Source organism: Protobothrops mucrosquamatus, unplaced genomic scaffold (assembly GCF_001527695.2).
Source record: "Protobothrops mucrosquamatus isolate PMUCROS unplaced genomic scaffold, P.Mucros_1.0 scaffold498, whole genome shotgun sequence".
In the NCBI taxonomy this organism is placed as follows: Eukaryota; Metazoa; Chordata; class Lepidosauria; order Squamata; family Viperidae; genus Protobothrops; species Protobothrops mucrosquamatus.
Window position 1 is genome coordinate 310,113 of NW_015386814.1, and position 13,048 is coordinate 323,160.

The window sequence follows — 13,048 nt, forward strand, 5'->3', positions numbered from 1 at the left end:
AGAAGATGCTAACCTGTCACAGTACAGCACTTCAAGATCTATGATTGTATCAATAGTTTTTCTGACCTGAAGTCCCTAGTGCTTTTAGCAGAGGAAGATAAACTGAAAAAAGAGCCAAAAGCTTTCTTATGTAGCTCTTTCCTTATGATATGATTTATTTATTAGATGTTTATCCAGCCTTTAATGTTGATCAAATTGGTATACCTAATAGAGCTCTTGGTGCTGAGTTTGGTTGTGTTTGCTTACAGATATTTCATGACCCAACAAGGCAACATCACCAGTACAAGTAAGCTGGTCATGTCTGCAAGCGATCAATCAACCCCAGGAAGCGTCAAGAACTCCACTGTGCTATATATACTCTCCTCTATTGGAATTGCTTAATGTCCCTGTCCCAAACTTTTCCCCACAATTTTCCCCACAACAAAACAGTGATTGGCTCAAAGTCACCCAACTGGTTTTCATTCTACGGGAGGACTAGAATTCACAGACACCTCCCCCCCAGGTCTAAAGTGCAGCATCTAAGCCACTACATCAAGCTGGCTCTATGTTCAAATATGAGGGTGCTACTAGTGCACTGGAAAAACAAGACAGAAGCAGCCATAGAACATAGTGATATCCCTCTCAAAAAATGAATGTTTATACATTTTTACTAGATAAAGCTCATTTTGAAATGGTTAAGTTTAATAATCATTGCCAAAGGTACAACAATGGAAAAAGAGAGAGAGAGAAAGGAATGTATTAGATTACCTTCTATAATATAGACACATTCTCTGTCAGGAGGATATTTGTTGGGATAATTCGGGGAAGTGAAAATACCTCCTTCTGTGTATTTTGTCCACACTCCACACTGAACTGTCTTCTGTCCTTCTGAACTGCTTTGCTTTTCTGGAAAAGAAGGGGAAAAAGGGAAGATGAGATCATGCTTTGGCTTAAATACATAATGTGCAATCACTTGCTTTCACCTGTAGCCTGCTATAACCTCCTACTTATAGCATAGGGTCAGGATCTGAGTTTATTAATCCAACCCAGGGGTAGTCAACCTTGGCTCTTTTATGACTCGTGGACTTCAATTCCCAGAATTCCTGAGCCAGCTTAGCTGGCTCAGGAATTCTGGGAGTTAAAGTCCACGAGTCATAAAAGAGCCAAGGTTGACTACCCCTGATCCAACCCCAAAGATGAGATCTTCTTTTTCCATAGTTACACCAGAGAGAGGAAATTCCAAACCTAAACTTTTGGAAATGCTTTGAGACATTAAACCAGAGTTCGACAGTAGAGCCTGATAGGGCAGTCAAAATTATACTGACTACCACAAAGGGCATTTCAAAGGAATTTGAGGTATTTGGTTCTCTCCGAGCTTGGTTGTTTTCTTGCAGATGTTTCATTACAAAACTAGGTAGTATCATCAGTGCTAGCACAGTGCCTACCACTGATGATATGACCTAGTTTGGTAATGAAACATCTCAAGAAAACCACCAAGCTCAGAGAGCACCAAGGACCCCACAGCTTAACAAATATTTTCTTCTATCAGCTATCAAGAAATACAAGATATCAAACAGAATTTTAAAACAATAATAACAATGATAGAATCTGCAAGAATAAAGGATAGGATGCTATATAGTTATAGCCTTATTTTTTTTTTTGCCTGAAAACAGTAGTGTGCATGTATAACAGGTGCAAAGTTATGGTATTTCTTGAAAAAAAATCAATTTGAAGCAGCAGTTACTAATACTCTCACATATAACAAAGTATCAAGGGTTCATCATACTCCAGAAACTGGAACCATTGCATGTTAAAGAAGGAATTGCATTATAATTAAAAAAATATCTCTACCTATATAAAATTGCCCCAAATGGCATGGCAACACTGCTGAAAGGATCTGATCTGATTACCAACCATCCAATCAGGAAAAGCTATGGATGACATTTTCCAAAATCAAATGAGAGAATGTTGTAATGGTAATGAGATTTAATCACAATGTTATCTGGTAAGATGCAATTGCTACAGATGGATTTCCAGGAAAATCCTGTTTGATTTTGGTTACAAGATATAAAAAGAAAAAAGCAATTGGATTTCTTTGATTTGATGTAATATGATTTAACCAATAGGGAAAAAAAGTTAGTAATATGAAAGGATTTATTGGGGGAGGCAACCGTATGATGGTGGAGCATCTGACTTAAGAAATATAAAATGAAGTGAAAAACATAGTCCTTGGGCTGCAGGGAAAGGTGATTTGAATAAATTCAGAAAAAAAAATGATAATAGACTGTTCTTGCATGAAAAATTAATAGAATAAAAGTTTGATATTAATGGAAGTTTCTAAAAAAGGAAGTATTAAATATGCAATCATAAAAAATTCCAATTAAAGAGGAAAGGGGGAAATAAAGGAAGTCCATGCAGCTGCACAAAAAGCTTATAAGCAATCAAAAAAAGAATGAGAAAGGACACACATAGAAGGGGAAAGAAAGAGTAATTATGAAAGAAAGGCAGAGACAAGAATTGCTAAGATTAAAAGTGATGGTCAGAAAAAGTTGTCTTTACATATATGCAATTTAAAAAGGAGCAGAAAACTGATTGTGTAAGAAATTGACAAATTGTTCAGAGGTAATGTATTTTTTCTCTCTCAGAAAAGGATCTGTTTCCATTAAGCAAGCATGAGGTGATTGACAGAGAAAATTTTAGGGAGTATCTAAGAACTTTTGAATAAGTTCATTTCTTTTGTTCCAAATGAATGACATCCTAGGCGCTAAAGGAAGCTGCTCATAGATTCTCAGATTGCATTTTGTATTTAGGAAAACCTGCAAAACATGAAATGCCAGAAGACAAAAAAGGAAAAAGAAATTATCCCTGTCTTCAAAAAGACTGAAAGAGAAGATCCAGGAAATGGGTAGATCTGTATATCTGATGTCAGTATGCTGGAAAACTCCACGGCAGGTAAAAAAATTCAATTCCTAAAAATCCTACAGGAAACATGGGTTGTCAAAAAGAACTCCTTCCAGGTTAATTACAGTTAATCATGGGAAAGCTGTGGACATATCTTAAATACAGTAAAACATTTTATAACATACTTAACAATATTCTGACTAGTAATCTAGTTAACTCTGTTAGGTGTGGCAGTAGTACTAGATAAATACACATAGGAAAAGAAACTATTCAAAATATGCTCAGGCAATAAGTAATGAAGGTAATTCATCCCTCCTTGTTCTAGCTCGTATCTATAGACAGGAAAGGACGATGAGTTTACTTACTTTCAAGTTTTATACAAGTGGTCCTTTAGTTACAACCTATTCAGCCACCATTCAAACTTGTGACGGCACTGACCACAAGGTAGACTTATGGCATATCCTTGAAGTTCTGGCTGTCGGCAACATCCCCAAATTATGTAAATTGTGATCTGAGCCTTCTGCACCTAGCTTGTGGTTATGTCTCAGTTTCTGACATTACCTGCCAGCTTCCCACAAGCAAAGCCAATACAGAAGCTGGCAGGAAATCAAAAATTGTGTCCACATGTGGGCCTTAATAAGCCATGAAGTCCTTGCTTAATGATGGCAACAGAATGCTGGGACTGCTGTCTCTAGTGGGTGAAGTCATGTGATTCACACTTTACTAATGGATCAATTAGCAACAGCAGTCCTAGTTCTAATTGCTGTTGCATTCTGAGGACTATCTATAGCTATTTACCTTTTAAATATTTAAGTATTTACCTTTCTTTTTTTCTTTGGGCTGAGGTAGAAATTTGACTAGCTATATTTAATAGATCTATGATTTATATTTAATCAGAATTACATTATTTAGGATTCTAAATGTTCTAAAATAGTATCAAACATGAAAATTATTTTTTCTATTATTTGTTAAGAAAGCTTCATATTTGTATGTTTGTAATTTTTAATTCTGTCAGAATCATTTTTCAGCAATCCTATCTTTAGGAATCTACTTTTTAGATGAGCTGATATGGGATATTGGTTATACAGTAATCACATTTAAAGTTGGCTGAGTTCACTTCTCACATTAATCCAGAATATGGTACGTTTTGTTTTAATTGTGCATTGTAAACCCAGACTTTGCAAAGTAGGCTTTATAGTTGAGCATATGTTCTAATCTAAACCAATCAATTGTTTCCTCCATAAACTTTTGTGGAACAAGATTTGGCTCAGTGAAATTTGTGAATCAGACCAGAAAATTCTTGTTACTATTACTTTATATTCCAGTCAACTACTAATATCATTTTTTTTAAAAAAGTTATCTGTGAGTTATGAATTCCATTTGTATTCTCTGCCAGAAAGGAACCGTTGAGATGTAATGCTTGTTTTGCATTTGAAAGTAGCAGCAGCACCTGTTCATTCATATTTCCAAGCCAAGAAGCATAAATGTTTGCAATGTCACCAATCCATCTTTTTTACAGAAATGTCTGCAAGCAAATAACCAAGCTCAGACAGTACCAAGGACTCCAGAGTTCAACCATAAGCTACAAATATTCTCTTCTCTTTGTACTAGATCACTTTATTTCTTCTGAGCTTGAAATTCATTGATTCCATAAATGTAACCATACGTTTCTAAGTTTACCAACTTCATATAATTGTTGGTCAGGATGTGACTGAAATGATACTCTTATTTTAGGATCCAATTTGTAGAATTTTATTTTACCTGTTTTGGCCTCCTGATTCAAACAGAAACATGCTAGACCTGCAGCTGCATTGGAATTCAGAAAATTTATTCATTAATTTTTGGTTAACATAGTTCAGTGCTGGTCTATAGTTGGAAATAAGATATGTGTTTTCAATATTAATTGTCATAGCCTGCTTTAAACCTGTTCAGCACACTAAGCACTACAATCCCCCCATTACTAAATTGTTTGACAAAAATGTAAATCATTTTAAGTTTTAATCATTTGTAAACAAAATCAGCTCATAGGAATATTTTCTTCTAAAAACATACCTGCTCCTTTTTTTGTTGCCCCAGCCCAGTGTAGGATGATAAAACTTGCTACAACTGGAAAATAAAAACATATTAGTTGAAATGACAAATTAGTTAGGACAACCCTATCCTTAATCTTAATCCAAAGTAGAAAATGCTAAAGAAAGAACAAACTGTATTTGTTGTGTGGCTGCAACTTATTTTCATAAGAACATAGTAATCCTAAACAGAGTGGCTACATAATCATAGTAAAAGCTACTGTAGATAGCAACAGGAATAAATAGACTTATCTTTTAAGTGTGAGACATTTTGATTTATGACTGGCTCAGAATTCAGTAAGAGAAACACTGAGGTGAGACCATTTAAATACTGCATACAGCCAGACCTGCAATCCTATGCTACTTTCATAGCATAAGTCTCAGGAAAATCAATGGAACTTACTTCTGCATAAAACTACACTGCAGATTTGAAAAAAACAAAAACTGGACGATACTTTATGAGCTTTTGGTATTAACTATGTCAGTTATGTGCACACAGATAGACCTGGATCTAGGAAATAATCAACACTTCACTATAGGGATGGGAGATAACAGCTGCTCTGAAAAAGGTAATGGTTTACTTTCTTCCCAAGAAGCTTGCCCTGGACTCAGTGAATTAGGACCACTACCATCCCTTCTCTAATCTCCCTTTGGGAGAAGATTGTAAGAAGTAGGTGGAGCAACAGTTACAGAGAACTCTGGAAGAAATGGGTTGTCTGGACCCCATGAAGTTTAAATCCAGGCTGTTATGGAAATGATTCACTATGGCAAATCTTGGATGATGTCCCCATCCAATATCACAATATTTGTCCTGCTGAAAATCTGAGTGGCCATCCATGGTAGCCTTCTAGGCTATCAGCAATAGCTAGCAGTAGGAAGACACCATTTTACTTAAAAGTAGTTCCACTCTAGAAAAGCTGAGAAAGAAGAGATTGTCCCACTTCAGTATAGAATTAATTGTCTCTTCCATTTTATTCAACATTTGCTTTATATTAGACTGTCCTATTAGACAAATGATGGAAAATTCAGCTGGTACAGAATTCAGCTTTCCACTAGATACAATCCATAATTACCTCTACTGCAAATAACTATGACTTGGAGTTGCAATCTAATAACTGGTGTCTTAACACTGAGCTTTCCAAACTAGAACGTTAACAATTGATTTAAAATCTTAATACAGATTTCAGTAAATCATACTCTCCAGTGTTATCTGTCTTTAATACTGTTTAAAAACACACAACTATTTTTAGCTAGTTTGGCCACTATTTAATGACAAAACATTTATGAATATCTGGGAAGATACCTCAAGCCCTTCAAAATCCACTACTTGGCACAATCTAAACAGCCAGCTATGTTGAAGATCCAGTGTGACACGGTCTGTTAGGCATGTATGTTGTTTCATTCATATTACTGTTCGCAAGTGATAACAATTCTACATATCTGATCATTCATACAAAGTATTTATTATATAATTTCCTACAATCAAAATTTGTAACAATCCTGTGAATGGATTAACTCTTTCTCTGGTTTACATTTTGGTATTTCTTCAAGGTCATCCAATTAATGGATTTAATAAACAGTCACTTGAATTCTGTTTCATCCAGCTAGTAGGCTTTTGAATACAATTAATAAATGCCTGTCTTAAAAGTTTCTGTGCGTTCCATGTTTTTCAGGCATCAAAAACATTATGTTATATACTTACACTGGAATCAAGCTGGGTATTTAGAAAATTAAGTAAATAATAATAATGAACCTACTTTTCTAACATCTAGAGTCCACTGACATGTTACATCTCAGACGTGCCTTCACTGAGCATAATTTTGCCTTTCCCCATTTATCAGCTGTGCCAATGTGTACAAATACAAAATATGGTATATGCTGCTAAAGTTCAAAACTTATCTCATATGTTCTGTACATCTTAGGATCATAGCATATTTTGTTCTTGACCCATGTAAGCTACTTAAAAGCATCAGGAAATCCTAGAGAAAATGTTCAGAATTCCTTCCCCTTTATATCCACTAGTGGCTTCATAGAATTAGCTGCCCATAACTACTGGGAAGTTAAGTGCATCGTTTATTAATTTTCCTCAGTTACAATCTTAGAATCCCATTACCATTTTTTCCTATACCTTCCTCTCAAGATATCTTGCAACAGATCAGAAGCATTATTTAAAAGTCCTAGGAACTGCTAAGAAAAAGAAGGATAAGCAATGTATTTTCTATTGTTTTATATCCGGTATGGCCATAGTAGGTACTCCACTAATTTCATTGCCATTTACAAATATTAATCATTGGAAACTTTTTATACTGATTAACTTTCTACAAATAGTAGTTATAAATATGGCTTAGTTGTAACTTAATGGTACCATAAAACTTACAAATTTCTCCATTTGTTATATTAGAAGATATATAAATCACTGAGAAGAAGGGGTCAATCTATTCTCCACAAAGCACCTGACAACTGACAGGACAAGTACTAGATGGAAAATTGACAAGGAGAGAAGCAACCTAGAACTAAGGAGAAATTTCCTGTCAGTGAGAACAATTAATCAGTGGAATGGTTTGCCTTCAGAAGTTGTGAGGGCTTCATCACTGGAAGTGTTTAAGAAGAGAAGGACAGCCATTTATCTGGAATGGTATAGTCTCTTCCTTGGGCAGGGGGTTGGACACCTCCAACATCCCTTCCAACTCTGTTTCAAAGTTATGTTGTTTTGGTTCTGAAGAAGTCCTGAGGCCTTATTCCCTCAACTATCTTCTCTTGACATATTCCCTCAAGCCACTGTGGATACTTTTAGAATTCTAGCAACTTCTTTCTTACTATTTTACAATCTAAAGCTTCACATTTTCTTGTCTTCCCATAGTTACCATAACCGATGGAGTAGTTTTCTACTTTAAAACAGACTTAGTTTATGCATAGTTAATTCTGGTCCACATATGGTCCTCAATAACCTCTGCTATTACTTATTATCTCTTGTTATTATATTATCCTCCTCTTAAAATGCTGGAATCAAAGCATTCTGTCATGCACAGTTCTTGTGATTTTAATTCCGTTTCATAATCCTACACCGATATTGTAGGGATTATAAAAAGATAATAAACTTATGCAGATAAGAAATACCAGTACACGGGTATGGCTTCCAGCCTGTTGCCAAATGTGGCTTTGGGAATAAAAGTATTCTAGGATTGAAACAATGTATGAATAAGCTAGAGAACTAATCAGTATTGTGACTAATCTTGGATGGGAACACCAGAGTTCTAAAACCTGTTTCCCCATAGTGGTCACTTGTAGACCTTGAACCCTGACCTTGTGAGTTTTGAACTCTGAAGCCCACCCAACTTCAAACTAGTCCTTGAGCTTTTAGCCTCATATTGTGGAATTTTCCATGTGTGCCCAAGTCAGTGAACATAGTTCTATTAGTTGTCAAAGAACTTTAGTTGAGAGAACATGATATTCTGAGTTAAATATTGTTTATTTTATATTTCATAATACCAACATAACCCACTTTTCTTTGAAAGAAAAGTTTTGTTTTGGAAGTCAGTAATATATTCTGAAAAAAACACCACTGTATAATAAATTGATTGAACAAAAAGGTGTCAAAAATATATTTAATATGAAATACTGTAAGGCAAAAGTCTGCTATTAGCTAAATGCATTATTCATCTTGGATTTCCAAAACACTTTAAAGAAATTTCCGGGTTTTGAAATCGTTATCAGTACATTTAAGAAGCAGAGGAAAGAGAAAAATTGTGTATTTAGACAGAGGCCATGGGGCAGGGAATATACTTCAAGTCTACTGTTGTCATTTTATTTTCTTGTTCCTGAACAATAGCTGCCACCATACTAAGCATTTAAATTTTATTTTTAAATAGGCAAACTGAGCATGTATTTCAACAATTCCAAAACCAGAAAGAAAAAAAATATGATTTATATAGTGTTCTTTCAAACACAGATTTTGACATTTATTCTATGAATTGGGGAACTTCAGAGAACTTTCTGTAGTACCAATTAAAAGCCATTGAGCTTTCCTACGCCCTTCTGCTTCTCTCTCCTTAATGAATGATTTGTGGCAGGAAGGAAGATGAGGTGAGAAAGCAAAGAAGGTCATAAACAAAATTCTATAAATATAATCCAGCACCTTGTCTGGAAACATCCTTGTTGATACTCAAGCTACCTTCTGAAAAAAATCATAAACAATATTAAAATATGTATCCCTCTTTACTAAAGTAGGAAACCTGTGGTCAGTTATTCGTGCCTAACTCCATTCACTGATAAGAATCAAATTGTAGGCCATGTAGTCAACCTGTTACATTCTTAATGTTTTGAAATCTCAACAGCAATAAGCATCATGGATTTGTAGCTCAAAACATCCAGAGAATCTGTTTACTCCTTTCACAGATATTTAAATGAAGGTTTGTGTTTGTGTAATGAAAGTTGATTCAGTGTATATACATGACATAAGATTTGTTTAGATGTTTGTAAGAGAAACTGGTGAGTAGTTTGCTATTGAATCATGTACTGTATATCTTAATCATACTATGCTATTCTTTGCAGGTTTACTTTGCAGAATGTTCTACCATGTTTGTTCCAAAGTGTTAACAGAATTTAACCCCAAATTTGTGAATTAGAATTATTGAAATAACTACACTAATTCAAGGCCAGGAAGATATCCCTAAGCTTCATCTACTTCTGAAAAAATAGGTATAGTAATAACCAATACACTTTGGATGACTATTGATATGATGTAAATTAAAAGATATGGACACACCCCATTAAATTTAATGGCAGAATTATTTAATTTTAATCAAATAGGCTTAATATTGTTTAATATATGAATCTATTTGCACATTATTGAAGAAATTATGAATCCTATTAGCTACTGAGCACTTGAATATTATTAACCATATGGTTCTAACTACAGATAACTTTTTAACTTAATTTTCACTTGACTAGAAATGAATTAATGCTAAATCCCTTTTCCTTTCATCTGATTATTTTCTATGGCCTCCATCAAATAAAGTTATACAGAAAAGGAGAAAATTAACATCTTGCCTACCATCCTGACTCAAAAAATCCATTCACTATGCTTTGAAAGCAGTTTTCTTTTAAAGAATAGTACTGTGTCCATTTTCACATCCCATTCCCTTTAAGCTTTTTGATTCACATCTTCCTTCAATAATGCTGTCTGTACTGTATTCAGTGAGAACAGAAAAAATAAGTTGAAAACAAATTTAATTTTATCTAGGGGTCCATCATTGACACTTCAAAAAAAATCTTTTTAGTAAAAAAATTAAATCAAGTATTAAAGACAGTTTTGTACCATGTTTGCTGAGATACCTATTGAACATATTTAAATTCATTATTTAACCTGGGTTATAAAGATGTTATTTCTGAATTTGTTCAGTAAATTGTTATTGAATTGGACATAAAAGTACCATTAAATGAAAAATTTCTCCCACTTCCACTAGCATGTCAAAGCATCCAGATTAGTAAAGGATTATACCATAGGACATGAGAATTTTAAATACTGAAAGAAACCTAAGAAAAACTGTAACTTTAGAATTGAGAGTAATCACGATCCAGTTACTTAAATGTAATAAGGAGCTTCTTGAAGGAGGAAGAAAAGAAGTACTCAAATCCAGCACTTTTGTTTTAATCCTGAATAATGGCAGTAATTGATGAGTTTGGATTAATTTAGACAGCTGGCTCCAGGGATGGATATTTACCATTCATTTGGTTAAAATCTCACCCTCACGCCTACCTGGGAGTCAATCAACATACAGAAATGAAGATGGGGGGGAAGGACCAGAGCCATTCTGCTTTTCATCCTGGTTACACAGAAGTAAGTTCCAGTGAATTTCAGAGATAAGGTATTCCCAACGAGGGCAAGGAAATGGGCTGAATCAGCCCCTACTCCTACTCGGAATTGGCCAAATTCCAGAATGCACCGACTTTTGCGCGGTTTAAAGCCTCCGTTAGCTTAACTGCACAAGGGGGCCAAAAAAAAAAAAAAAAAAAAGTGAAAAGGGAGTTTTGGTGGGCAACGTCTCCCAGCCCCACCCGCTCCCTTCCTCCTTCCGCAAACGGGTTTTGGGGCAGATTTGCCTCCGGCGCTGGATTCTTCTAGATCGCAACCCGGATCTAGAGCCAGGAGTTCCCCTCACGGTTAGTTCAAGGTTTCAGGGCGTCCAGCCCCTCGATTCGCGATTCCGTGGGGACGATGAGTGGGGGTGTGTGGGGGGGGGGAGAGATAGGAGCGTCTGAAGCGGTAGCAGGGGAAGATTTACACCTACGCCATTAAGCTTTTCCGCAACTGATCTTTCTCCTAGTTTGCAACCACCTTTCCCCGGCGGGGAGGGGAGGGGGAGGTGAAGAGGGGGAGAGGGGTTGGCCGACTCGAGCGCCGTCAGATCGCGCGCGGTTGTCTCGGTCCAACCCCGGGGAGCGGGGAAGCGGTACTCACTGTGAAACAAGCTGCGTCCATGGATCATGTCTGTTCCTTACACAAGGGGCTTCGCTCTCCACTAATTCCATCTAGAGACGGTGGGGCTTCCACGGTGGAGAGCCGAGCAGCCGGGAGCCCACGCGCGCGGCACACGCTCCTCAGCCCAGAAGCTCGACGCCCCCCTCCGCACTCGCTCGCGCTCTCGCCCCGCCGTTTGGCAAGGAGCGACCATTGCCACCGCTCGGCTCCAGAGCAGCCAGCCTCGGGTGCTAGTAGCGGCCGCCGCAGCCGCTGGGAGTCTGCATAACCGGCCAAGGAGGGCGAAGGAGGAAGAGACGCAAAAGCTCGAGTCCGGGCGACGGCCGACGACCGCCAACAGGGAGCTCCCAGGCTCCGGCGCAGAAGGGAGGCGGGCTTCTCTCCTCCCGCTTTACTCGCCAGTTTCACACAGCCACCAGTATTTCGGAGAGAATTTGGAGGCCGAGCTCGTCCGGCCTTTAGAGTGATTGCGGCGCACCGAAGGGAAGAAGCCGGGTGGGCCTGGCGTCAGTTCCCGAGTGGGACGAGGTGGGAGAGGCCCCAAAGTGGGAAGGAGGACTTCTCCGGGGAGGCGGGAGGGGGGGGGAAGAGAACAAGGGGAGAGGAGAGAGCAAAATGGGCTCACCCAGTAGGGGATCTAGTCATCTTGGGGGGAGGGGGGCGCCGCGCAATCCTTATTATTAAAGGTGAAGCCCTTTAAAGTCAGCCCAGCTCACGTCGCCCGCCTCGTGGCGGCACATCCAGCCGAAGTAAAAGTGCGTCTCCTCCGGCCGGGGTAGCAGGACCAGGAAGGGAGAGAGAGAAACAAATCACATTTGAACCCAGAAGCCGTTTAAACCCGGAGAATCTCTCAAGCAGCGATCGGGAGCGAGGATCCCGGAGGGCCGCGCAGTCTTGGAGGTGTCGCCGCCGCCGCCTTCCAAGCGCCCTTCAGTGTCTGCCCCCAAGCAAGAGATGGCGCCTCTTCCACCCTCGCCTCCTGCGTGGCCAACCTGCGAAGGATCTTCGCTCTGCGCGCTGCAGTCTTTCTGGGTCCAAGACCAAGAGTGGGGCGGGATGGCGGCACTGCAATAAAAGTTTAGTGTTACGCCGGCGGCCGCGAATTATCTCTTTTCCCTCAGTCCGGAGGTAGCAGGGAAATGGAGAGCCTCGTCCTCCCGGCTCCGCTTCTTCTCGACGTAGATCCCTTTTTCTTCCACCCTCAAGGGACAATCCGAGACTGGGCTGCGAAGTGGGAGAGAGAGAGAGAGAGAGAGAGAGATCGCAGAGGAGAAGGGAGGCGGAGCCGGGGATGGCGATCCTGAGCGCAGCAGCAGCAGCAGCGGGAAGAGGCAGATTCCTGAAACTGATTCAACTCTCCTCTTTCTTTTTCTTTTTTTTCACTCGGCCGCTTCTGCGCTCAGTCTCCACCGCAGGCGCGCCAAGGACAAAGTCCGCAATACCGGCTGCTTTCACGCACGGGGCTTTCCCAGCCTGCAGCCGCTTCTTCTCCCGCGCGTTGTCAGAGGCATCCACGCAAAAAAAAAGAAGAGCCGCGTGGGGAGGAGGGGGGGAGAGGCAGAGGAGGGAACTGGGCGGGGCTGGGTGAGCGAGGAGAAATAGCCGCTGAATAAGGCAG

At 38.9% G+C, this 13,048-nt stretch overlaps 1 protein-coding gene across 1 annotated transcript in view; it reads right to left on the reverse strand.

The window, feature by feature from the left end:
• Positions 1–13,048, reverse strand: part of LOC107288199 (neuropilin and tolloid-like protein 1) — a 79,147-nt gene that overhangs the window by 65,596 nt on the left and 503 nt on the right. Inside the window, 2 exon segments of the mRNA XM_029284292.1 lie at positions 748–885; positions 4,933–5,047. Of these exon segments, the coding sequence (XP_029140125.1) occupies positions 748–885; positions 4,933–5,047 (253 nt within the window).